Source organism: Megalops cyprinoides, chromosome 23, assembly GCF_013368585.1.
Source record: "Megalops cyprinoides isolate fMegCyp1 chromosome 23, fMegCyp1.pri, whole genome shotgun sequence".
Taxonomy (NCBI): domain Eukaryota; kingdom Metazoa; phylum Chordata; class Actinopteri; order Elopiformes; family Megalopidae; genus Megalops; species Megalops cyprinoides.
In genome coordinates, this window is record NC_050605.1 from 662,732 (window position 1) to 690,188 (window position 27,457).

Here is a 27,457-nt window from a genome sequence, read left to right on the forward strand (position 1 = left end):
AATCAGAGCCCCCATTAGTTCAAGGCGCGGCAGTGTGAGTCTCTTTATGGGTGCAACTCTGGACTTGGACATGACCAGTCTAGTCATGGACTCTCCCTCAGCTGTCTGTCCTTGGAGATAAGCTGCGGCACCATACGCCCTTTCACTTGCGTCGCTGAAAACATGCAGAACTTGTGCTTGACTGTTTTGCAGTGTCTCTGTTCCATACCACCTGGGAATGACGATTTGATGGAGCTGGAGGAGCTCCATGCACCACTGCTGCCACCTTTGTGAGAGATCATCTGGCAGCTCCTCGTCCCAGCTGATTCCTCTTTGCCACATGTCCTGAAAGAGACATTTTACTCTGATTGTGAATGGCGTCAGAAATCCCATGGGGTCGAACAATCTGGCTGAGGAGCGCAGGACACTCCTCTTTGTGTTCTCCCTGTCCTTGAAAATGTCCATAAGGTGCTTCAGGTTAAAAACAAAGTCATCCGTCTCTGGCCTCCACACAAGGCCGAGCACCTGTAACACGCTGCCGCTTGTCTCAGGATCCATGGTGAAGTCAAAGTCACTTTGCTGCCACTTAGCTGTCAGTTCAGGGGAATTTGTAGTCCACTTACAGAGGTTCATGCTTGCATCAGACATTATTTCCTTTGCACTTGCTGTCAATGCGTAAGCCTCCTCAACACTGCTTGAGCTGGCAATAAAGTCATCAACATACAGAGAGTTTTTCAGAGTGTCAATGAACTGTGTGTGGCTTGTTTGGTACCTTTCCAGGTGATTTCTGATGGTGGCTGCCAGCAAAAATGGACTTGACGACACACCGAACACCACACGTGTCATCCTCAGCACACGCAGTTTTGTGTCCTCAGCATCAGGGCGACCAGTGAGCCACAGGAACCTCAGCACATCTCTGTCCTCTTCTGCGATGGATATTTGTAGGAAAGCCTTTGTGATGTCTGCCATGAAGGCAATGGGGCGCAACCTGAACCTGACGAGGACGTTGAGGAGGTCTGGGTTCAGGTTTGGTCCTGTGAGCAGACAGTCATTAAGCGATGGACAGCTATTCTCACGCGCAGAAGCATCAAAGACGACCCTCAGCTTGGTTGTTGCTTTGTCCTCCTTTATCACAGCATGGTGAGGTAAGTAGTATTGGATGTTGTTATTTTCTGCTCCAACTGTGTCCTTGGTCTGTGGGACGTCCTCACATATTCCTTGTTGAAGATAATCATCCATTACATCATTGTATCTCTTGAACAGTGTCACATCAGCTTTCAGTTTTCTTTTCAGGCCTTCAAATCTTTTCTGGGCAATTCTCAGGTTATCTGGAAGCTCTGTTCTGTCTTGACGCCATGGCAACTTAACTTCATATCGCCCTTCTTTGTAGCTGACTGACCTGTTGAAGTGCTCTCGAGCCTCAGTGTCTGCTGCCCGTTCCTCATCTTTGCAGGAGATGCCCAGAGACTCTATTTCCCAGAATGCACGCAGCTGGTTTGACACCTGCATGGTCTCTTCAGTGCAGATCTTCATGCATGAAGCCTCACTCATGCTTGACATGGACACTGGGCCTTGTACTGTCCAGCCAAACATTGTCTCTATGGCAACCAAGGTGTCTGACAGTCTTTCAACTCTACCAGAAACCATTTTCCAGTAGAAATCAGCACCTATCAATACGGACAGTTCCAGCTCCTGGTCAGTGCTGCCTGAGACATCTGCTGATGCCAGTCCTCTTTTTTCCAACTGTTGCTTGATTTGCTCTCCTGGAACCTGCATGGTGGCAGAGCTGACTTGTGGAGTTTCAACAGCCTCGATGACAAGGGTTTTCTCTTTGTCACAGATGTTTTGCAGAGTTAATTTCACAACATTTCGTTCCATTGTTACTGGGGAGTCACTGCCAAAGGTGTGGAGCTTTAAAGTCTCTTTTCTCACAACAGGTAATCCTAATGCCTTGACCTGCTTCTCCAGGACGAAGCTCCGCTGACTTCCACCATCCATCAGACAGCGTACTTTCCTCTTCCCCCTAGTTCCCTCTGCCAGTGCTGTCACCGTCTGCAGGAGGACTGTATTCGGCTTTGCTGTGCTTGTCTTTACTGTGTGTGGGGCGACAGATGAAATGACAGCTTCATTTGTTTCTTGAGCGCTGCTCTGGGTTTCACTGGGCCCACCTTTGTCACACATTGTGGGGTGGTGTCTCCGCCCACACACACCACACGACACTCCCTTGGTCTTGCAGAATTTGGCCATGTGTCGCTGTCCTAAGCATATGAAACACCGTCCCATTTTCTTCAGCTTCTCTTTCCGCAGGTTAAGTGTGCTGTCTGTACACAGTTCAGACTTATGACTTGTGCTGTCACAGAATATGCATCCAGGAGGGGGCTGTGAGCTGCTGGCGTAGAGCATGGCGGCTGATGGCAGACTTGGATTCCTGAATTTTCCACCTGCTGACTCAGGTTTGTATCTGTGCTGGTTGGGAGACTGTGATTCCTTGCTGTGGCTGCCTGCTTTGGTCAGGTGCATGGCACGCTCTCTGCTCTCAACTTCCTGCTGCAGGAAGGCAATGAGCTCTTTGACTTTAAGCTCATGGTCTGTGTCTATTTTGCGTGTGTAAGCAAGAGCAAGATCATCTGGAATCATCTGCAGTAATATGGGGCACAGCAATCCTCCATAAGTGTTTGACACCACTCCCATAGCTTCCAAGCCTCTGATCTGGACTTCACACTCATCATAAAGTCTTCTGAGAGCAACAATGTCTGAAGATCTTTTTACTGGTGTCAAGGCCAACAATTTAGACATGTGTGCACTCACAATCAAGTCCTTTCTTCCAAATCTCTCTTTAAGCATGTCTATGGCAGCGTCGTAATTTCTCTCTGTTATCTTTAACCCCGCGATGGCTCTGGCTGCTGGACCCACCAAATACGACTTCAGGTAAGTGAACTTTTCAGTTTTGCTTAACTCATTATTCTCATGGATAGCGGTTTGAAACTGATCCCAGAATTCTTGCCACATCGATATTTCTCCGTCGTATTTGTTTATGTACAATTTAGGCAACTTTACCGTGGGTCTGCTGGTCATCCTGCTCGAGTGGGTACTCACGTCGCTCAGCCGCGGCGAGGTCCGCTCGCCCGCGGCGGCTGCTTCTCTTTCAATCACACTCGTGGCTCGGGACTTCCAGAGTGTAAGCTGGTCCTGGTAATCTATTGTCTTGACGATGTCCGCGGCCAGCTCGTCCATCGGTATCTCCTCTTCTATCTCTTTATCCAGCTCCCGGAGATTCTCTTCCTTCACCGATAACATGGACAATAGCTCCCGTATGCGGTCATGACTCACATCGTCCTTGGTTATTTCCTCTTCAATGTTCCGCAGTAGTTTCGTCGTGGAGGTTCTTACAACTCTGTGTCTTTGTTTGAGTCTCTGCAGCCGCTCCGCCATTGTTCCTGTTCCCGCCGCAGTTGCAGCTATCGGCTAACTGTCCCCGTCGTCGTCGTAGTCGTCCCGTGTCCCGGGTTTCGGCACCAAAAAATGTGGGAATAGTTTAGCTGCAGCTTCAAAAGGGGTGGAAAAATGACAAAGCCGAACGCTGAACGGTCTTTTTAACTTTTACTGAGAGGAAAAAAGGAATACACATAAAAGACTGCTTTCAGTATCTTCATTCTGACCGTTACACTCTTCTTCTTCCGTTCTTTTTTTTAAAAGGTTTCTTTTTCTAACGGTTTTGTAAACACAACCGCCACTTATTGGGCATTCTGAGTAACAACACCTAACGTTAACTCCATCAATACATGCAATAACTCAACAGTAATCACTTGCTTTTAATTGTATTTTTTAACTCTGTTTACTATTTATCTTTTTAATCCAAATAATAATGAACTAATTAATAAACAATGAACTTAATGTGTTTTTCACCAAAAAGGATACAACAGACCACATTGTACCCACCATACAAATCAAGAAGTTTCCAAACCAGAAGCCTTGGATTAACAGTCAGGTACGCCAAATGTTTCCATGCTCGATCCCTCGCATTCAGATCAGGTGACGAGGAGGAGTACAAGGCAGCAAAGTACAGACTGAGGAAAACCATCAGGGAGGCTAAAAAGCAGTACAGAGAAAGGATGGACGGCTTCTACTCTACTGCTGATGCTGGACGGATGTGGCAAGGCCTGCAGCACATTACAGACTACAAAGGCACCACCAAAGAGATCACCAACTCCCCCCCCCCCCCCCTGCCGGAACAACTAAACCAATTTTACGCCCGCTTTGAGATCTCCAGCAGCAATACTCAGAAGAGGTGCTCCAACACCCAGACCATGCAACCCCCCCCCCCCCCAACTAACTGTCTCAGCAGCTGATGTACACAGAGTCCTGAGAAGAATAAACCCCCGCAAGGCAGCAGGCCCAGATAACATACCTGGGAGGGCTCTCAAAGCATGTGCCACAGAGCTGGCTGATGTTCTGGCCTCCATCTTCAGAATAGAATAGAATAGAATAGACTTTATTGTCATTGCACGGTGGGGGTGCAACGAAATTGTGGGTGGTCTGCAACAGCAGCGCACTGAGGAACATTTATGTACACACAGTACAAATAAGGCACGCGACATAGGAGAAAAAAAATATACAAAATATACAATAAAATACAATAAATACAGTAAAATACAACCTGTCCCTCTCACAAGCCACCGTCCCCACGTGTTTCAAAAACACCACCATCATCCCAGTTCCCAAGAGGAGCCCAGTGTCTTGCCTAAATGACTACAGGCCAGTTGCACTCACTCCAATCATCACAAAGTGTTTCGAGAGAATGGTTCTGGCCCACATCCAGAGCAGCATACCTGGAACACTGGACCCCCTGCAGTACGCCTACCGCTCTAACAGATCTACCTCGGACACCATCTCTGCAGCCATTCACATAGCACTTTCCCATCTGGAAAACAAAGATGCCTATGTCAGGATGCTCTTCATTGACTACAGCTCTGCTTTTAATACAGTCATCCCCTACAAGCTCACCAGCAAACTGCTGCACCTTGGTCTCAGCCCCACACTCTGTGACTGGATGTTAGATTTCCTCACTGGCAGGCCACAGGCTGTCAGAATAGGAAATACAACATGTAGTAGCATCGCGATGAACACCGGCACCCCACAAGGATGCGTCCTCAGCCCCATGTTTACACATGACTGTGTCGCCTCTCAAAAGGACAACACCATCCTGAAATTTGCTGACGACACCACTGTCATCGGACTCATTACTGGCGGTGAAGAGACAGCATACAGGGATGAGGTGGCAAATCTGGTGACATGGTGTGAAGAGAACAATCTCACCCTCAACACAGACAAGACCAGGGAAATGATCGTGGACATGAGAAAGGAGAAGAAAACTCATCAGCCATCATCCATAGGCTTGAGGTGGAAAGGGTGAGCGGTTTCAAATTACTGGGCGTCTACATATGTGATGACCTCACTTGGACACTTAACACCACCCAGCTGGTCAAAAAGGCACAACAGCGGCTTTATTTCCTGAGGAGGCTGAGGAAATTCTGCATGTCACCACAGATCCTCAGCAACTTCTACAGCTGCATCATTGAAAGCATCTTGACCAGCTGCATCATGGTGTGGTATGGGAGTACCACTGAAATGGACCGTAAGCGTCTGCAGAGAGTGGTAAAAACTGCTGAAAGGATTGTTAGGACACAGCTACCCTCTCTGCAGGACATCTATCATCAAAGAGTCCACAAAAGAGCCTGCTCCATTGTCAGGGACTACACCCACCCCCAGTGCGAACTGTTCACACTTCTACCCTCTGGCAAGAGGTACAGAAGTGTGAAATGCAGAACATCCAGACTCAGGAACAGCTTCTATCCAACAGCCATCAGACTCTTGAAAGGGTCAAATACACAAATACACACCTCCCTGGCCTAGCCCATGCATACATTCACACATACACACCCACACTGCAACCAACTGTGCAATGGAATGGAACTGACATTGCATCAACATTGCACATTCTACACTGCACTGATGCCCTTTTTTGCACATTTAATGTATATATCCTTTATTTATTTTCTTCTTACACTCTCTGACCCTTTGTATATTTTTTCTTTCTTAAATTCTTGTGTTTTCTTGTGTTCTACTCGTAACGGCACTCATAAGTGGAAGGCAAAGGAAGAATTTCATTTTACAGGGAACATGTTTCTTTACTGTGCATATGACAATAAAACTTTGATTCTTCTTCTCTTCTTGATTCTTCTTCTATTTTGTACCATGAAGTACAGTGCTTTATCATTGTGTTTACTGTATATGGATCATACGCCCCTGTGAGCTTTTTATCATGGTATATACTTTATCTTGAAGAGCATGCCACCTTACCCTATTCAGGCTGACGTAGAGACACGTAGCTAATGCCCTATTCAGGCTGGCACAGAGACATGTAGCTAATGCCTTATTCTGTCTGACATAGAGACACATATGTAGTGATTAGAGTCTGGAGTTTTGGTCCACTCGTTTTGTTGAATGTATTTCAATCATCCAGCACCAAGAAACAGCCTCATTAGATATAAATCTGCAGAACCCAGGAACTGACATCAGATTATTTTTTATGAATCGTGCACACTATATAGATTGTGGACACATTTTGATGATTTGTGCTCGTTTATTAATCCTCCTTGCACACAACATAATTTGTGCCCATGTTTTCATAAGATTGTGTTCCCAACTAAAACTAATTAATTTTGAGTGTCAGTGTTTTTAAATAACATATCACACAAAAAGAAATTTCAATGTGTCAAATTTCTAATTCAGTAAAGTGTGACAATTGGTCAAGGGTCTGAATAATTTGCAAAGTACTGTAGTGCGGTATCTCGCAGTGTAGTGTCCAAAGAACAAGCTAATTCACACAGATTCCATCTGTAAGAGAAAAGAGAACGTTACCAGTTCATATTTTGGCTCTAGGTTTAAGACAAAACAACAGAAATGGAAGGAGGTGGGCACTGGATGTTGACCCTCTTTGTGGTCCTATTTCATTCTGCAGTGCCATCCGAGTGGCTGTCTCATAGACCTGTGCATGCAGATGGGCATCATCATGGTGCTGAAGCAGACCTGGAACAACTTCATGGAGCTGGGCTATCCGTGAGTACAGTTGGGAAGCACGTCAAGCAGGAATCTAATGCATTTACCCTTACAAACAGCAGGAATCTACTGTTATAAACAGCATTAACACAAACCAATAAATCAGAATTCTACTGTTATACACAACATTAACACAAATCAACCCAGCAGGAATGTACCATTATACACAATATTAGCACAAATCAATCAAGCAGGAATCTACTTTTATACACAGTATCAACACAAATCAATACAGCAGAAATGTACAGTTATACACAACATTAACACAAATCCAGCCAGGAGCTACATGATGAAAGCCATACATAGCAAGTAAATACTACTGGAAATATCCGACTACAAATGTACATCCAGTACAGTTGCCCTTCAGGCAACCACACTAACTAGAACAGCCTTTCTCAACCGGGGTGCCGTCTGGCTTCATCAGAGGTGCCGTCAAAAAAATATTCTGACGTTGCTGACATAATAAAAATTAAAAATCCAAGTTAGCAACTTATCATGAAAACGCAGATCATTAGCTGCCTCATACATCATCAAAATTTGTCTCACATGTCCCTTTCCCCATGTCACAACATCAACGCCTGGGTCAGCGTATGACTATGTAAATAGCCTACTACAGTGTTTTTTTTCCCCATTACCACGCGATGCATTACGAGAGCGTTGTGTGAAGCACACAAACTAGCATGGAACGATTTTTGAAAAGAAAGGCTCCAGAATCAGATAACTCTGAATCTGAGCCATCAACTTTATCATCCAGTGATAGCTCAGCAGCAGGGTAGTAGAGGCCAACAGCAAGACAAAGAAAAGACAGTACGATGACAGCTACTTGTCGTATGGTTTCATCTTTACCGGGAATCCATCATGCCCTCTCCCTATGTGCCTGGTATGTGGTATGAAATTGTCAAACCAAGCAATGGTTCCAAGCAAACTTAAAAGACACCTGACAACAAATCATCTGTCACTAGCCAGCAAGGGTGCAAAAGTCAACACAACCGACAAGAGAAAGTGATGATGAAGTGTGCAAAAGTGTCAGAGAAAGCACTGGAGGCTAGCTATCTAGTGGCCGAGATAGTAGCTAAGGCTAAGAAGCCACACACGATTGCCGAGGCAGTCATATTACCAGCATGCACAGCAATTGTCAATAAAATGCTAGGCCCACAAGCAGCAAAAGAAATTGCAAAGGTTCCGCTGTTGAACGGTACAATTGGAAGACAAATCAATGACGTCTGCAGATTTTGAAGACATGCTTTTATCCAAAGCGACATACAAAAGTGCATATAGTGGGCAAACAAGCACAAGGGCAAGATGTGTACAGGTCATACAAATAGATAGTGCTGAAGCTGAGCACAAGGTCGGTATAGCGAGCCAGAACTAATCTGATCTAAGGTTACATATATCGAATACAGTCACTAGGACAATAAATTGCCGCTATAATACCTAGGCAAAAACATGCTACAAATACAAGGTAATGTCGGGTTCAGACTACACGATTTTAGCCCGATTTTGACACGATTTTGTCGTAGCTGACAAATTTCCAGCATCGGGCCCGAATGTGTACATCAGGAACGACACCGAACAACTAACGGGTCTTGTAATGTGACATAATTGACGAACAGCGATGTGGCGTTTGTGGCCCCACGACACCCCGATGAAAAATCTAGCAGGTCAGAATTTTTTGAGAATCTCCTACAACGTGTTCCAAAGTTGACCAGTAGGATGACAGAGTTCTCTCTGCAAACATGGAAATTAGGAATAGTAACAGTATATTATTGTTAAATGTCAGTAATATTATTTTAATTGTGGTTACACATTAAGTGTTACAGTAACTGTCAGTTGCATGGAGTTACAGTAATAACAGTAATCAGTATTATTATTATCATATTTGTTAAACTTACAACTACATTTACAGTAGTTGTAGAAATCGTGTACTAGAGACAACGAGGCACATTCTGTATCTGCAAATTAGGAGCTGATAGCAAATTCTCCGGTGTAACGTTAATGCGTGAACTCGGCAGTAACAACACACAACACTCTCCAGCAGTTAACGTCGCCAGGACAACGATGTCAACGATAGAGAAATAAGCCACATTAAAACCACATTCATCTGGGGACATCGATCACAGTGAATGATCTCCAGCTACACTGTATATTCAATGTCACTAACAATTTATTGATCAATAGAAAATTTATTTCAAAATAGAAAACGTTACACTTCATAACGTATTCATAACACGAAGTATGGGCTGGGTCCAGATTGACTTGCCGTTCGGTCCGGATGTGGCTATGTGACGTTTGTATGTAAACTGAACGCATATGCTGTCACTTCAGGCGGTGGTCAATGAAAAGAACTGGAGCTGTATTTACCATTTTCTTGATTTCAGTTATAGTGATTGTGAAACCACCTGATATTAAAACATATCTTTGTATCTTCATTTACCAGAGAGAGTATATAATTGCCAAAACCCAATCATAATTCCTCCACGAGACCTTCTGTGTACATACAGCAAATGTGGTAGCTAGCTACATTTATGTAATGTTCTTGACATAACACCATCGTTACCTCAAGTTCTCTTTGAAGGACAGACAGCCCATACTGTCCTCTTCGTGACACCCAGGAATGGGTCCACTATCGTTTTTTCTTCTTGTTCTTTTCTGAACAGAAGACCGCCAAAATCACACATAGCGCTTCTGTAGCCATTATTGACACTTTCGTGACCCGCCTCCCCCACGACACGCAAGGACGTGAACGATGGTTGGTCAGGGTCAAAGTTGTAGTGTTGCCAGTCTCCCGACCAAGACAAGGCAAGATTTTATGGCATTATGAATGCCTAGTCTGACATGGTGACCATCGTGAAAGACAAAAAAATTGTGTAGTCTGAACCCGGCATAAGAGCTGCAAGTACAAGCTATCCACTGGCTTTCACGGGGGAAGGTTTTGGGCTGACAGTACGAGTTAAAAGAAGAACTCCTTCATGAATGTTCCTGATAGGAGAGAATTCTGCATATGCGGAGTTGATTGTAGATGTGTGATGGTGCGCGAAACTCGCGTACTTGGTCAACATTTTTAGGCATCTCATGAACTGAAAGCTAAAATGCAAGGCAAACATGAAAATCTTGTCTGACAAATTGCATGGCTTCAGATCTAAGCTCACACTCTGGTGCTCCTTTGTGGAACAAGGCAAGCTTGAGATGTTTCCCTTGTGCAGTGAATATTCAAACAGCACTCTCAGCATCTGAAAATTCTTGACGAGAGATTTAGTGACTATTTTCCATCAGTCTTTTGGGCAGTTTGACTGGGTCCATGACCCTTGGAGTTCATGTGCACTAGAAAGCTCAAAAGACTTGCCACTCCTGGCACAGGAGCAACTGGCAGAGATCAGGGAAGATTGCACATTAAAAATAAAATTTCAAGACATGGCTTTGGACAGGTTTTGGATATCATTGGAGACAGAGTACCCAATAGTTTCAAGTAGTGCCATTGCAATTCCGCTACCCTTCTCTACGACATATTTGTGTGAACTCAGCTTTTCAAGCCTAACTTACATCAAGAGCAAGTATAGGGAGCAACTGAGGGCTGTGGACCAGGAGCTCCATGTCTGCCTCTCATCCATCCAGAATAGGGCAGTTGTGTGCATCGTCCCAGGCTCAGGTTTCCCATTGATAGTAAAGCCCCTTTCAGACATGCACTGGACGCCGGAATGTATCCAGCCCTTACCTGGAGGAGCTGTATGTGAGAACGGAAATGACCGAATCAGTCGCACCGGACATGTGACGTACTTCATTCTGCCAGCTCCCTAGTACAAAGTCTGTCTCATGCCGGATTGAGCCCATATGTGAATAGAGCAGGCAACGTTCCGGAGAATCCACCGCGAGTGAGTGGGCATGTTGATGACGTTTCTATCTTTCTATCATGCGACTGGCGGGAAACCAGACGAATACAAACATCTGCCTCGTACTCTTTTCCGCATGCCTGTACATTGCTTTCCACTGTTTCGTTGACATTGCGGATACGTCCAAATACATGCTATTTTGAGTCCAATGATCGTTAAAGAGATAGTTAGCTATAGCTATACTGCCAAAACTTGTCTCTTACGATGATTAATAACGTTGGTTAGTAGTTTATTATCTGGTTAGTAGCTAGCTAAGCTGTAGCTAAGTAATAGTGATAGGTATAGTGAGATAGGTGAACTGGTGAACTAACATTACATAGCGAACAACAAAAACTTACCTTATTGTTATAATAAATGTATAATTAATAATAAATTATGTGTACCGGTAGCACCATTCGGATGGCTATGTGTGATTTTTTTTTTTTATATATACTACCCAAAAGTACAATAGCTATGTTCGCCTTCTCCTCCTCCGTGCCACATTATGTACCCGTACCACCGAAAGGTAGGACATTGAAAAGAAAAAAACTGAAAATGCTATACTTCAGGTGATCTCGTCAATACTTTTCACTCGTGAGAATGCAAGTGGCGTCTAACTGGAAAATACTATGAGGAAATCTGGACATTTCTAAACTCGCAATGATTTCAAACAACAATGTAACATACTACAAATGTAATTATTAATGGTCGCATACTGGGTACTACACTGAAAAATAGCATGCAGTATACAGTATATACTTGTGTAGTACGCAGTACACAGTATGCAGTAGGCGGAATACAGCCACTGCGATTTCTGCAGCGTACTTTTTGCATCATGTCCTGCCTTCTGCATGCTCTACCCAGGAGCTTTGGTTTAGGAGTTCTCACCTAAACCAAACCGGAGTATTTCCTGTAGGTGAGAAGGCGTCTGTCACGGACAATCTTCTGTTGTGTGCTACATGTGTGAGGGCAATTCCGGCCAATTTCCGGACCTGATTCTCCGCACTTTGTCCGGAGTTCATATGTGAAAACGGCTTAAGCCACATTTACCCCCCCTCTCTCAATAACCACTTATGGTGTGTGTGTGTGTGTGTGTGTGTGTGTGTGTGTGTGTGTGTGTGTTGGCCGTCAGAGGGATGCAGAGTGTACATTTTTTAATACATTTTAGACTGGGGTGACTCGAGATTTTGCATACTTTTAAAGGGTGCCATGACTGAAAAAAAGTTGAGAAACGCTGAACTAGAAAATGTGATGTGTGGTGACCTGTGTGTATTATTGACAGTACGCGTGTGTGTATGTCTGTGTGTGTGTGTGTGTGTGTGTGTGTGTGTGTGTCTGTTTGTGTGTGTGTCTGTTCATGTGTGGGTGTTTTTTTGTATCTGTTCCTGTATATATGTGTTTTTCTGCGCATGTCTGTTTGTGTGAGTGTGTGTGTCTGTCTGTTTGTGTGTGTGTGTTTGTTTGGGCAACCACACTAATAATAATAATAATAAGGGACACAACAACAGTACTGTGCTTGCCCTTCAGGCAACCACACTAATAAAGCTTCCACACTACTGTCTTTATTCAAAATTAAGTTAAAAAACCTTTTGTGTTGTCTATTGAATATCAAATGAAATAGAAATATGCCTTTGACCTATATATGTCCAGAGTTTGTTATATAATACACTTTCACACATTATAACAATTGAAGGAATGCTTTGCCAACATAACATAAATCAACCACCAGATCATTTCGTATGGAACTCTCATGGTACAGTGCTGTGGTCTCTGCAGGCTCATCCAGAACTGGTGGACACAACACCGCCTGCGTCAGGAACATGGCCAAAAAGCGAGGTTCCCTCAGTGGGAGAAGGACTACAACCTGCAGCCCATGAATGCCTATGGTCTGTTTGATGAATACCTTGAGATGAGTAAGTTCTTTCCTGATCTTTATCAGATCTGAAGCCTCCAGCCTTCCCTGCCTTTTCTTCTCTGATGAGCACTGATTCCTGAAATAGATCAGTTTTCATAGATTAACACACATTGCATATTGATGTCTTTAAAGGGACATGCTGTGTAAACATCAAATTGGGCTTTCATTTGATTGTTTTTTTTTGTTTAAGATGTTGATGTTGACTCTGTGGTGAAGCTGGTGACTGAACATTTTTCTGTCTGTTTCTTTAAGTTCTGCAGTTTGGCTTCACCACCATATTTGTGGCAGCTTTCCCCCTGGCACCTCTCCTAGCTTTGCTGAACAACATCATTGAGATACGACTGGATGCATACAAGTTTGTCACCCAGTGGAGACGACCTCTGCCCTCACAAGCCAAAGACATAGGTCATTTTTTGCACATTGTAAAGTATAAGACTAATTGTGAGTTAAAGCAGTTACTTTTGTTTGCCTGTTTTTCTCCCCTAGTTTACGTTCGATGGTGATTGAGTTTCTTGCTGGGGTTCTACCTGTATGCTCTTGTTGTTCTTTTTGATTCTGTTATATGAATTGAATGTATCTAGCTGTAATGGTATGGTTTTCTGGCACTGGTTAAACTGGTGGAGTTGAATGTAACCATATGACTAAAATGATTGTCTGCTTTATCCAAAGGCATCTGGTATGGGATCTTGGAAGGCATTGGAATACTCTCCGTGATCACCAATGGGTTTGTCATTGCTGTGACCTCTGACTTCATTCCACGGCTTGTATATGCCTACAAGTATGGGCCCTGTGCTGGCCAGGGACAGGCAGGAGAGAGGTGAGATTCACTGTTCCTTCCATCACGCACACAGGACAGCACACTCACACTCAAACACTCAAATGCAAAAGCACACACACACACACACACTTGCACTCACAATCTCACACACTCACACTCTCAAATGCACCAACACATGCTTTCTTCCACATATTCACATGCTCAAATGCAGGAGTGTGTGAAGCAAGGGAGGTCATGCTTAACAGTTTTTTGGGCTTCTTCCAGAAAGTGTCTAAATGTGTTTTGTTTAAATTGGGCATATGATATGCTGTAAGTGTTTTTTCAAAAGTTCACTGTAAGTGTTTTTTCAAAGTATCAAAATCAGCAAGCAGAAATCAGTAAAAATCAGTTGAGTTGTAAAGTGATTCATTTTTGGCATCAGCAGAGTAATAAGCAGGATTTTTTCAGACAGGGAGTTGTGGTAAGTGGTAAGTTGTTCTGTGGATTGGTATTGTGACCTCCTCTATTCCTTACACAACTACCCTTAAAGCTATTGGTGGCAAAACAGCTAAATTCACAGATGACACTGTATTCAGAGGTGATGCACACAGCTTTGAAGATACTAAAGTGATTCAAGAAGATTTAAATAGAATCTTTAATTGAGAAGACAGCTAAAGCTGTCAAATGAAGTTTAGCCTTGCCAAATGTCAAGTTCTACACGTGGGCTACAGCATTATTGTAATGGGAGGTACGAAACTGGAATCTATGCAACATGATGAATAACTGAAATTGGGTTTGACTTGAGCACATCATTTCTGGTTACTTCAGGTTGACGTTTAGTGCTACATCCAATTATGTGTCATCATCTGCATCATTGCTACTGACTTCACACAGTTACTCATTTGGCTCATCACAATTGCTCACAAGCCTATCTGGATCTAGACATTGTGCTAAAGCTTTAAAAAAGGCAAATGGAATGCTGGGATACACAGAAAAATTACTGATCACAAATCCCAAAAAGGAGGTTATGCTAATGTTATACAATGCCTGCATCTGACCACATTTAGAGTACCGTGTCCAGTTCTGGGCACCATACTATAAGGGGGCATAGATGCTTTTGAAAAAGAAGAGCAACAGTACTGCTTCTAGGTAACAACTTGCCAAAAGCAGAGAGTTGGTTGAGGTTTTTAGAGGGGATAGATAAAATAGACTACACAGGCTATTCTGTCAGCAGAACTAGAGGACACAGGTGTTAAATTAGTTACAAGATCAATTTCAACCCAAAACTAAGAAGTCTTTAAGTCATAAATATGTGGAATACAACAGAAGGATTCCTAGGTGAAACAGACCCCCCTAGGCTGCCAAATGCAGGGTGTGAGCACCACTGGGACAGCACAAACAAGGAAAAATGACAGGTGTGCCAGAAATGCCATTTTTCACATTTTTTTACCCTCAGCACTTGTAGATGTGATGAGGGTGTTACCATTCATTCAGGGGTGTGGATTTGTGGAAATGCTGGCCACAGTAATATTTATGTGATACTAAAATACCACTGCTGAAAGTGTAATGATGGGGTAACGCTAGAGCATCTGACAGGGAGTGATCGAGAGATAATGGCCTGAGGAGGGATGGGCTGAAGTGAAAGGGGTGAGGAGGTCAGGTTTTCAGGCCACACCTTACAACTGCACTTCAACACAGCTGTCAAGCAGGCCCCATGTGTGGCACTGTGGCTGCTGTAAGACGCCGTATCGCTCTATCCAGAAAGAGGGCGTGAGGGGCTGAAGGAGAAAGGAAAGCCGCAAAACCCCACTGAGCACTTGATCCAAGCTATTTCCACGCCATGGAACTCCACCTGCTCCATGCCAGAGCGTCTTGTGGAACAACAGTGGCCTGTCACAGCACTGCTATCAGACTCTAACATCACCAAGAAAAGTGAACAAACTACATACGGCAAATTTTTAAAGAAAATGGTCATGCTTACCAAGCTGATGTCAGAGGATGCTATCATTCATTTTGCCAATGCTGGCAAACTTGAAAAGGTGTCACTTTGCTCTACAGGAAGAAGACAGTTGTAGCTTAGAACAAAAAGAGGCTGTATCAGACTGGGTTCCTTCTATCAGAATCATTCTGGCTGTGAGCAATTTTGTTTATATAGCTAGTTTTCTCATTGTGCTGGCTGTCATTTGCTGTGTGTACCATTGTTCTTGTCAGTTTATTAGATGCATCTTGCTCCATACTATAATTATTATCCATGCAAAAGTTTTAATAGTACACAGTTTCCATTTCTCCATCAGTTATTATATTCTAGCACTCTTGTGAACTGGAGTCTTCAGTGGGAGGTGTGTACTTCATAGTCATGACAGCAAATATTTAACCAATGTGCTCTTTCTCACTGTTCAGGTGTATGGTGGGGTACGTTAATGCCAGCTTATCAATATTTAGGATTGCAGATTTCGAAAAGAAATCAGAGCCCAGGACAAATGGATCAGATATATTTGGGTCAGCCATAAAGTACTGCAGGTAAGTCTGTGATGTGATGTGAAATTCAGGAAAGTTTCATGTCATGTTTTATCACAAGTTTACACTTGTTGAACAAATCTTGTGAAAATATTAAAAAGAAGAAATGAGATGTTGAGTCGGTGCAGCAGAAACAAGGCTTCTGTGCAGAAATGCAACCAGCTCTTACACCACTCACATACTCTTCGACCACTCACATGCTTTTACACACACACATCACTCGCACTTGCATGCTATTACAGCACTTACATGTCACATTACATACTACTACTACTGCTACTACTACTGCTGCTATTACTGTTAATAATTATTAATAAAATAATATGTGAAACAGTTAAAACAGGATTTACATGGTTAAAAACTGTTGAAAGGAAAATAAACTAATATTTTCAAAGAACACATATGCAGAACTTAGAAGACCAGCAAAACTAAGCTAGAAAAAAATCACATGCTCATAGATGGACTAATTCAAAGATGATCAAAAATGAAGTATTCAAATAAAAAAAATTGCTCTGGAGCTCTGGAGTGAGTGTTTTTAGTGTCCTAGGGGCCTTAACATCCTACGGGCCTCAACCACTGAAAACCCAAGCCTCCACTGAAATGGTTCAGAGGAATGAAATACTGAGTGAAGTTATACATTACAGCAGCTGTTGCTCTAAGGAGCAGTAAGGACACTAATACTGGCTCCATGGTCCTGCACAGATATCGGGATTACAGGGAGCCTCCAGACTCCATGCAGCCTTACTCCTACACTCTGCAGTTCTGGCATGTGCTTGCAGCCCGCCTCGCTTTCATCATCGTGTTCGAGGTGAGTGTGCTCTGCTTTAGGATGTTTTAGCCTAACTCACTGTGTCAGTTCCTCAGCTGTCCATCTGTTCACTTAGAGAGAGCCCATTCAGCCTCACAGAGATGTGATTAATGATAGCTGATTTCATACTGAGATGTCATCCAGTGGGCTGTGAGAGCACTATGTGTGACAGAAATTCTCCATGTGAGTAGAATGTTAATCATTTCTATTAATGAATGTTGCTTATTCTTAGGGCTGGGTGATAAAACAATCTCGAAACGGGATCGCGATAAAATTTATGTCGATAACGATGATAAGCTTTGGACATTTTTAATCAATATGGATAGATCTAACAGCCAATCACGTGACAACAAACGTGACAACAGCCAGTCAGTCTGTAGTTTTTGGCTTGTACATCAAAGTACATGCCCATTTCCTACCACAATGCATTGTTTGAGCTAATGGCAGTGAAGAAAGCTCTGGAATCAAGGAAAAAATGAGTGGAACCGGTGATGGGCACGAAAGCAACAGTGAAAGTGAACTCTCGTTATCCTCCAAAGCTGAGGAAATTGTTGACAAAAAGGTAACACGACATCAATTATATGGAAGTGGTTTTGATATCTTAAGAGCGAAGAAACGCAGATTGAGACAGTCTGCAAAATATGTCATCGGTCGGTGCAAACCAAGACAGGAAACACAACAAATCTTTTCCATCACCTGAAAAGGTACCATCCCAGCGACCACACCGAGAGAGGAAAATGCGGGCCCATGTTAGTCCATCCAGAAGTTTTAGCAGCGCTAGCGGGGTTGTTACCAAAACAATAATCAATCGTGTCGTCTTTTGCGGCCATTGCCCCATATGAAAATTGATCAAAAAGGAGCAAGGATATAACAAGCACAGTTTCTTAGTTTATAATGAAAGACATGATGCCCCTGAGCACAGTGGAGAAAGACAGGTTCAGAAAATTGATGTTAAATGTTTACATTATTAGGAGTTCAAGCACGTAGTGCTGGAACCCTATTGTGTTTGTTCTGATTTTTATTTTTATTAGGGGTCCAAGCACGTACTCCCCTCGGAGTCTATGGCAGCCCATAGATTCGCTAGTACGATTTTTATGAAATTTGGAACACTCATAGAGGACAGTCCCAGCTGTCCACTCACCAATTTTGGGGTCAGTCAGTCAAGCCCTCTAGTGCCACCATCAGGTCAAAGTTCAGGTAACATTTTTGGCCTCCTGATCCGTTTTCCTAGATTCCTTAGGTCGAGTCCAACGCACCCATTGCCATCAAAGTCCGCCATATTGGATTTTCCGCCATTTTGAATTTTTACGAAAACTTTTTTTGCTACTCCTCCTACAAATTCTGTCCAATCTTTACAAAATTTGGTACATATCATCTTCAGACAATGCCTCACAAAAGTTATCCAAATATTTTAGATATTCCCAAGCGTTCGCCTGTAACATGCAAATGAGTTTGACAGCGAAGACACCAAACAGGAAGTGAGGTCATACACTATATGGACAAAAGTATTCGGATACCTGACCATTACACTGTAATGACGTATTTAAATACATATACTTTAATATGGAGTTGGTCCCCCTTTTGCAGCTATAACAGCTTCCACTCTTCTTGGAAGGCTTTCCACGAGATTTTGGAGTGTTTCTGTAGGAATTTGTGCCCATTCATTCTGTAGAGCATTTATGCGGTCAGGCACTGATGTTGGACGAGAAGGCCTGGCTTGCAATCTCCGTTCCAGTTCATCCCAAAGGTCAGGGGTTGAGGTCAGGGCTCTGTGTGGGCCAGTCAAGTTCTTCCACACCGAACTCATCAAACCATGTCTTTATAGTCCTTGCTTTGTGCACTAGGGCACAGTCATGTTGGAATAGAAAAGGGCCTTCCCCAAACTGTTGCCACAAAGCTGGAAGCATAGCATTGTCCAAAATGTCTTGGTATGCTGAAGCATAAAGATTGCCCTTCACTGGAGATAAGGGGCCTAGCCCAAACCCTGAAGAACAGGTGTGGCCAAATACTTTTGTCCATATAGTGTATCTCGGCAATGCTTTTGTGTCTTCACATCAAACTTGTTATATGGACTTCCTACACAGTCCTGAGAGTATCCAAGAAGCTTTGTGTCATTTCACCCCTACGTGGCGCTATAACTAAAGCAATTGAATTTCTGCTCATAACTTTTGATGTGTTTAGCTTAGAATTATGATTCTTTTTTCTTTTGATTTCTTGGGCCATGTCAAGTTGAACAGATGTAATATTTTCATTTCCACCATATTTGCTTGTCCGCCATTTTGAATTTTAATGAAAAGTGTTTTTGCTACTCCTCTTACAAATTTTCTCCAATCTTCACGAAAATTGAGTTAGAGCATGTTGAGAGCATGCCTCGCAAAAGTTATCCATGATTTTCTGCTTATGTAAAGCATTCGCTAGTAATGTGCTAACAAAGTCAACAGCGAAGACGCCAAACAGGTAGTGAGGCCATATCTCGGCAATGCTTTTATGTACCGACACCAAATTTGGTGCCTGTGTTTGCGACTATGCCCTGAGGGTGCCCAAGCGTTTTCATGTCATTTGACCACTATAACTATTATTGCACTATAACTCTTATTGCATATAACATATTATACTGATATTTTAACATTTCTTTTGAATTGCATGGCCAAATCATAATTCTTTCTTCTTCTGATTCCTTCAGTCATGCCAAGTTACACGCACGTAATGGTTTCAATGTCTGCCATGTTGGATTGACGGCCATTTTGAATTTTAATGAAAACAATTTTTCTGCTACTCCTCCCACAAATGTTCTCCAATCTTCACCAAAATTGAGTCAGAGCATAGTGAGACTACACAACAGTTGTCCATAGATTTTTGATTACTGAAAGAGGTACTGTAGCAAAACAAGCCCTCATTGTGCTTAGCCCCTGTATCGCTGCTTGCAGCTATATTTAGGGGCCAAGCACCAAAGGTGCTAGGCACCTATTGTAATTGTTAGAATTTTTCACTATTGTTATACTTTCTCTTCTGGGAGTCTATGGCAGCCCATAGAACCCCTTGGTGGATTTTTATGAAATTTGGCACATTGATAGAGGACAGTCCAAAGTATCCAGGCCTCAAATTTGGGGTCAATCCATCCATCTCTGTAGTGCCACCAACAGGCCAAACTTCAAGGTACATTTTTGCTTATAACTTTTGAGCTGTTTGTCCTTGAGTTGTGTTCTTTTTTCCCTGAATCCTTGGGTCATGACGATTCGAATGCACCCTTTGGCGTTAAAGTCTGCCATATTGGATTTTCCACCATTTTGAATTTTTCGAAAAACCTACTTTTGCAAACTAGTCCTAGGCCATTGATCCTATCACCACCAAATTTGGTAATTATCATCTACAGAGGGGTCTGACCAAAAGTTATTCAAATAATTTTGCTAGGGCAAACGATGTGACCACTGTCATCCATTGAATTTCCATGCCAAAGACACCAAAACAGGAAGTGAGCTATATATCAGCAACGCTTGGTTGGAGTCACCCCAAACTTGGTATACTTTATTGGCAGGGGGAATATTGGGTACCCACCAAGTTTCATGAACTTTGGCCATATGGGGGCGCTATACCAGAAAAACAGAGAAAAAAATTCAAATGCCTATAGCTTTGGAACCAAAGCAGATGTTTCAACCAAATTTCTTGTGCATCATCACAGTGAAGGACCCTAGCTGGGAAAGCATGAAACCTGTGTGTTGGCCATTTTGTTTTTCGGCCATCTTGGTATTATCATTTTTTCAATGGTTTTCTATGGCAGGCCATAGAAGCCCTAGGTGGATGTTGGTGGAATCTGGCACCCTCATAGAGCACAGTCCATGGTATCCAAGCACCAAATTTGGAGCCAATCCATCAATCCCTGTAGCGCCACCAACAGGCCAAATTTCAGAGTACATTTTTGCTTATAAATTTTGTACCGTTTGTCCTAGAGTTGTGATCCTTATTTCTCCTGAATCCCTGGGTCATGATGAATTGAATAGTCTTATCCACTGTAATAGATTTTTGGAAAAAAAAAAACATTTTTTCAATTTTTTGAAAATCCTACTTCTGCGAACTAGTCCTAGACCGTTGATTTTATCACCACCAAAAATTTTTTTTATCACCAACGAATTTTGCTAGGGCAAAAGATACAGCTGCTGTCATCCAATGAAATTCCATGGCGTACACACAAAAACAGGAAGTGAGTCATACCTCAGCAGTGCTATGTTGGAGTGATGCCAAACTTGGTACACTTTGTTGGTATTAGCAATACTGGGTATGCCCCAAGTTTCATGAAATTTGGTCACTTGGGGGTGCTATACCATTAAAAATCATTAAAATACCCATTATTCTGGCATGAAAGCAGATATTTCAACTAAATTTCTTGTGCTTCATCAAATTTAAGGATCCTATGTGGGAACTTATGAAACCTCCACATCAGCCATTTTGTGTTTCATCCATCTTTGATTTTGTCAAAAACACATTTAACCACCTCCTCCTAGAGTTAGGGCACATGGCATGAGGTTTTGTGTATTTCCTGTTTGGACCATTGTCTTTAACAGTTGTTAAAGGATAGTTGCCAGTTTGAACAATGTGGCCACAGTGTACCCACAAATTTGCCTGTGAAGGCGCCATAAAGGAAGAGTGGCCATATCTCTGCAATGCTTTTGTTCATTGGCATAAAACTCGTTTAGACATGCTTACCATGAGGCCTGGGTGGAACACACCAAGTTTAGTGAAATTTGGCCACTTTGGGGTGCTATACTGAAAAACAAAAGTTTAAACACCCATGTTTCTGTGTACTTAGATTTTAATGACATTTTGATCCAATGGACATCAAAGGCACAGACCACACAAAGAAAAGCAGATATTGCGACCAATTTTTTGTAGATCATTACATAATTACATGTCAGGTCTTATCTTGGAAATGAACACATAGTTCAATGTCCAAATGGCATGGCTGCTGTTTGTAGCACTTAAAATAGGCACATCTGCTGCACCTTTTGACCAACTGCCACAATTGATACACTAAATAGTGTTGAAGAAACACTTGGATTTTCCATATTGGCCTGAATGAAAGACAGGGTTTTTAATTCTACTTCAAGGACTGAAAAGTGGGGTTGTCTTGCATGGGATGACTAGACTTTTTAATGTAATTATACATTAACAACAGCAGATGGCGCCATTTATCTGAGATTGTTGAGTAGTATTAGAAATCCCAGTAGACTAGTTTATTTTTATTTTTATTTAATTAACTTATTCGTTTGAAAATGTGATTACATTTTTTCATTTAAATGTGACAATTTCATTTAAAAGATCAGCATACCTTCTTTTATTCAGTGTGTTTATTAAATTCATTAAAATCAAATGAAATTATTTCCTTTAAAAATTAAGACTTGATCTTCAAAAAGTCTTTTACAAAAAAAGGTGTTGAAAAATGGGGGTTCTTTTCTAATCAGGGACATGTTATTATATTCAGCAAATATGGTATGTTCTCTGTCATTTTTCCCACGATTTTGGATTTTTTCAAATACCCAAAAATGGCACTCCTCCAACAGCATTGTCACTTTTTATTGCAATGTCCTAAGAAGGCACACTGCACTTTATGGCACTGCTTATGTTTAAACTTGACATATATGTAGTGGGGGGCAGTACGGTGGTGCAAATGGGTAGCATAACTCCCTAGCAATATGGAGGTTTCATGTTCAGGGTGCGTCTGCATTCACTTTGTACCTTGTACCTTGTACCTCTGTTCATGTGGGTTTCTTCTGATTATTCTGGTTCTCTACAACAGTCTAAACACATTCAGGTAATGTCAATTGGACATGCTATTAGGCCCATAGGTGTGAGTGTAAGAGTGGGTGACAATGTCAAATGTCAAATCAAATTTCAGGAGCCCTTAAATTGACCTCCATCAGACAATCAAATTTCAGCAGCATTTAAACTGACTGAATTATGACCTATCATCATGAAACTTTGCAGGATTGTTTTGGATGTGTCAAATGGCAATCTGTATGAAAATTACATGGCAAAATCTCTTCTCACCGCCCCCCCAGTCAAAAACTACACTTTGCTACATTCCAGACAGCTACACCCAGATCAACATTCATTGACCCTGACACCTAGACTCAGGTCAACTTTCACTGACCTGAGATGGCAGCAATCATTTTGGTTCTTCTAATGACAATCATTCTTGCATATAATACATGTATTTCATGGTAAAAAAAATGACCTATTGAACATTTACATTACCTGTCACATTTACATGAGAACTGATATCTATAGGACAATAGGCTTAAGGTGATCAAGTTTGGTGTAAATCCATGAATGGGTGGCACTATAGCAAAGGAGTGGTCATATCTCCTAAACCAATTCCCTAATAAAGTTAGAATTTTGTATACTGCATCTTGGTCAAGGGTCCTGATAAAGTCTTCAAGGACAAGTTGATGACTCAGAAACAATGGCAGCCATCGCCCATTCAATGTTTCGCTGATGTGCTTGGACCCTGTAATCGCTGCTTGCGGCTATGTTGTTATTCTTTCTTTGTTAATAGGGATTGTTAGTTCTACATTTGTGCAGTAAGCACAACTGCAATATGGCTGTTTTATACATTGCAAGTCCCTCAGTGCTTTCCAGGAGAGCTGACAGTCAGTACGTTTACATGGACAACAAAATTCCGATATTAACCCGATTAAGACAATACTCTGATTAAGAAACTACCATGTAAACAGCGATTTCTGATTACCTTAATCCGGTTAAGGTCATACTCGAAGTAAAAACTAATCGAATTAAGACATGTGGAGTATTCCTATTTTAGTCGCATTAGCGAGGACATGTACACACCTTAATCACACTATTAACGTCCTGTGGAAGTTTTTGCTGCATTTTGCGACAGGACACATACACACACGATAGTGGTCAACCGTTTGGCGGCAAACCAGAGCATGGCCATAGACGGTTTAGAAAGATCTGTAAGATCTTTGGCATGGCTTCAAGCAAGAAAGCACATTTTTGGTCCAAGCTGGAAACTATCCGAATGTTAAGAATTCTGAAAGAAATGAATATTATGAAGTGCCTTGATGGCCGTAAGAACAGGAATGGCGACATCTTTAAAAGAGTGGCAGAATGAATGGAGGAAGGTTTAAGTCCATTTAAGGTTTAAGGTACCATAATGAACTGTACGTCGATAGCCTAGCCTACATGAAATTCTGGAGGGAACGTCAGACGGCGTGACATGGGAACGTAATAGACGTGTGCCATTAATCGATCTATGCTCTATAACATGTAAAACGGGAACATGAAGAGAATATTCTAAAAGCAACTCATGTAAACACCTTAATCAGAATATTGTCTTATTCAGAATAAGGTCAGTAGTTGCTGATTGGAGCATTTGACAGTCTCACTGACAACAAATTAGCAGAATTTAGAATTTCCATCCTAGCAGCACCATACATTTTTACCAGAATTTTATTACACAAATAACAGAAGGACAGTCCCTAAATGTCACTGAATTCTAACAGTCACTAAATGCTACAGAAGCTAATTTGAAAAGATGACTCCCATAATTGTGCTGTGTGACTGGATCAGACTAATGATAGAACTTCTCTTGTGGCAGCACCTGGTTTTCACCATCAAAACGCTGATTGCCTACCTGATCCCAGACCTGCCGAAGGACCTGCGCGATCGCATGCGGCGTGAAAAGTACCTCATCCAGGAAATGATGTACGAGGCAGAGCTGGAGCGTCTGCAGCGTGAGAGGAATGAGAAGAGGAGGGGCCACACACACCACAATGAGTGGCCCTGATGTCCTAGGGGCCCCAGAGGTACCCAATGACATCACTTCCTCTAAGGCAGGGGTCGGCAACCCGCAGCTCTTTAGCCCCTCCCTAGTGTCTCCCTAGCTTTGTCAAAGAAATATGGAAATGAATAACAATTTCTTTTTTTTTTTTACATTTTGCTATCGTTGTAGGCCTAAAGTCATCCTTACATTATCCAATTGTAAAAATATGTAGCTTATACACCGAATAATAAAAAATGTTAACACTTTGTCAACTAAAATGTTTGTCATATGCTACATCACGGCCTGACATCTCTTTGCCGAACTCAATAGCAGTTGGCTTGAGTGGGTGTTTTCCTAAGCTAGCTATGGATTCAAAATCCAAAAAAAGGAAAGTCTCGGAGGAAAACAGAGAATTTAATAGCACGTGGACAGATTTGTTTGCTTTCAGCACCACTACTGCTGGCTTACCGGAATGTTTGATCTCTGGTGAGAAGTGAGCAAACAACAAAAAATGTAATGTTGAAAGACATTTCCAGAACAAGCACACTGCATTTGCTGAAAAGTACCCAGCTGGAGATAAAAGAAAGAGAGCAGTTTCAGAACTGCTGCGGAAAGCAGAGCAGAGCGAAGGTAGTTTTAAGAAATGGATCAAATCTCCAAACTCCACTATTGCTGCTAGTTTCGTGGCAGCTCAGGAGACAGTAAGGCGTGGAAAGCTGTTCACAGACGGTGAATACATGAAAGAATTGTTTATTAAAATATCAGAGTAGCTATTCTCAGACTTCAAAAAACAAAACTGAGATAGTTCAGAAAATTAAAGATATGCCCTTCTCCCAATAAAAATAACAAAAATGTCAACTGTTTTCTTTGTAGCAGTTCTATAATTTCATAAATGCACCAAAACATTGCATTATTGTAATGGAAGTTAAATGTTACAGTACCAAATAATCATAAATAGCCTACTGCAGCCACCTTGTGGTAAAACATACGAATGAGTGCTCATTTAGATCTATTTGTAATGTTGATAGGCTAATTTAGACTAATAGGCTGTGGTACCTCCCTTTAAAAGGCTCAAATATTTTTTGCGGCTCCAGACAGATTTTTTTTTCTTTCTGGCCAAAAATGGCTCTTTAGATAGTAAAGGTTGCCGACCCCTGCTCTAAGGCAATGAGTAATCACAGCAGTGCTGCATCACCCAATGGGGCATTGTAGGAATTTCTTTTATGCTTCTCTTAGGTCAAATTTGCCTTAACAGTCATAGGTTAGTATTCATTTACATTAATGCACTGGTAACACATACCTGGAATCTAAGTATTTGCTACCTTTCTTTTCCACACACCCACAATCCTCTGTTTATCAACCAATCAAATTGATAGAATTAATTGATCTGTGAAAATCCATGAAAACACAAACACTTGCAATAGTCCCAGACTCTTGTGCTCACAGGGGGAGCTCAAACCAAGACTCAGCCAAATGGAATTTCCACACAAAAAAAAACAGGTTCTGATGAACTGTAGCCATAAGGGTGGTGTCACATACTGAAACTGTTAGTATGAGCTTTAGCTCGGAGTCCAAGGAAAGGATTGTACATGGCCATATGGACAAAGTCACTGCCCCCGCTAGCCTGTGTAAAAGGATGGCTAGGAGATGTTACCAACAGTGGTCAACAGATTGAGGTATGTGGAATATTTATACTGGTGAAATGGTGCAGCCAGTTTGGGGTAGCTGCACAGGGGGCATATCTGAAAACCTCATCCACAAAGTTGCACCACAGTGAGGATAAGCATTACAGAATGCATATGCAGATACTGAAGAGATTAAGATTATCAGTATGATCTACACAAATAATATTTTGCTAAGCATAAAATTTACAGTGGTCCATACATGGTTTTTAGATTAACCTTATGCTGCAAGTATGACTGCTGTCAAGCTCACCAATTCAGGTGGGATCAGGTGGCATTTCAAGTGAGTATACTCCTGATGACATTTTAGAAACAGAAATGAGACTTAAAGAGTACTCTAGATTGCATATTAACATCACCAGCATGGACTGGAGAACCAAGAAATATATAGTTATGTAATACTGCAGATTTAGTCACATTACATTTTTTAAACTTCTGTTTCTGTTAGACTGAAAAGCTACCCTTCATGCTTCATATTCCTGTGTAGGTGTGTGCTCCTGCTGTGTATTTTTCTGCACTGTATGTTGCCACTGCACTCTGTAAGCATGGGCCTTTCTCCACTCTCCTTACCTGTGGGTGTGCATAAATTGATCCGCTGTCTCCTTAAAACTGGAAATGTGTGTTCTACAGGTGTGGTCCATTAGCCAACAGTGAACTCCTTATTAAATGGCTCACTCAGTCAAGGGCCAAGTGACTTATAATCTGTCCTGTTTCCTCACAGGTTCTCTCCTACTGCAGTGCGTGCTGCTGGGGAGACCAAACATGCATGGCAGGAACGGGAAAGGGGAGCTGGTGATATTAATATTTTCCACCCCATCCAGCATGTTCTTTCAATGCAACATTGTGTCCCAATTTGTAACTCTAGGAAAAGTTGTATTATCGAACATTTGATGATGGGTAACTATGGGTGTCTACTTGCAATAGATGTCAGGAAACTGGGGCATTTCCTCCAACAACTGAATGCAAATACAGAACACATGATTTTCACAGTCAGAATTAAAAATCAGAATTATATTATCTTTCATGTTGATGAATGA

The 27,457-nt window shown here is 42.1% G+C and overlaps 1 protein-coding gene across 1 annotated transcript in view; it reads left to right on the forward strand.

The window, feature by feature from the left end:
* Positions 1–27,457, forward strand: part of LOC118770626 (anoctamin-4-like) — a 93,955-nt gene extending 66,498 nt beyond the window's left edge. Inside the window, exons 23-30 of the mRNA XM_036518390.1 lie at positions 7,001–7,098; positions 12,741–12,877; positions 13,132–13,284; positions 13,549–13,696; positions 16,037–16,156; positions 16,856–16,961; positions 24,574–24,781; positions 27,142–27,457. Of these exons, the coding sequence (XP_036374283.1) occupies positions 7,001–7,098; positions 12,741–12,877; positions 13,132–13,284; positions 13,549–13,696; positions 16,037–16,156; positions 16,856–16,961; positions 24,574–24,762 (951 nt within the window). The 3' untranslated portion in view covers positions 24,763–24,781; positions 27,142–27,457. The remainder of the gene's footprint in view (positions 1–7,000; positions 7,099–12,740; positions 12,878–13,131; positions 13,285–13,548; positions 13,697–16,036; positions 16,157–16,855; positions 16,962–24,573; positions 24,782–27,141) is intronic.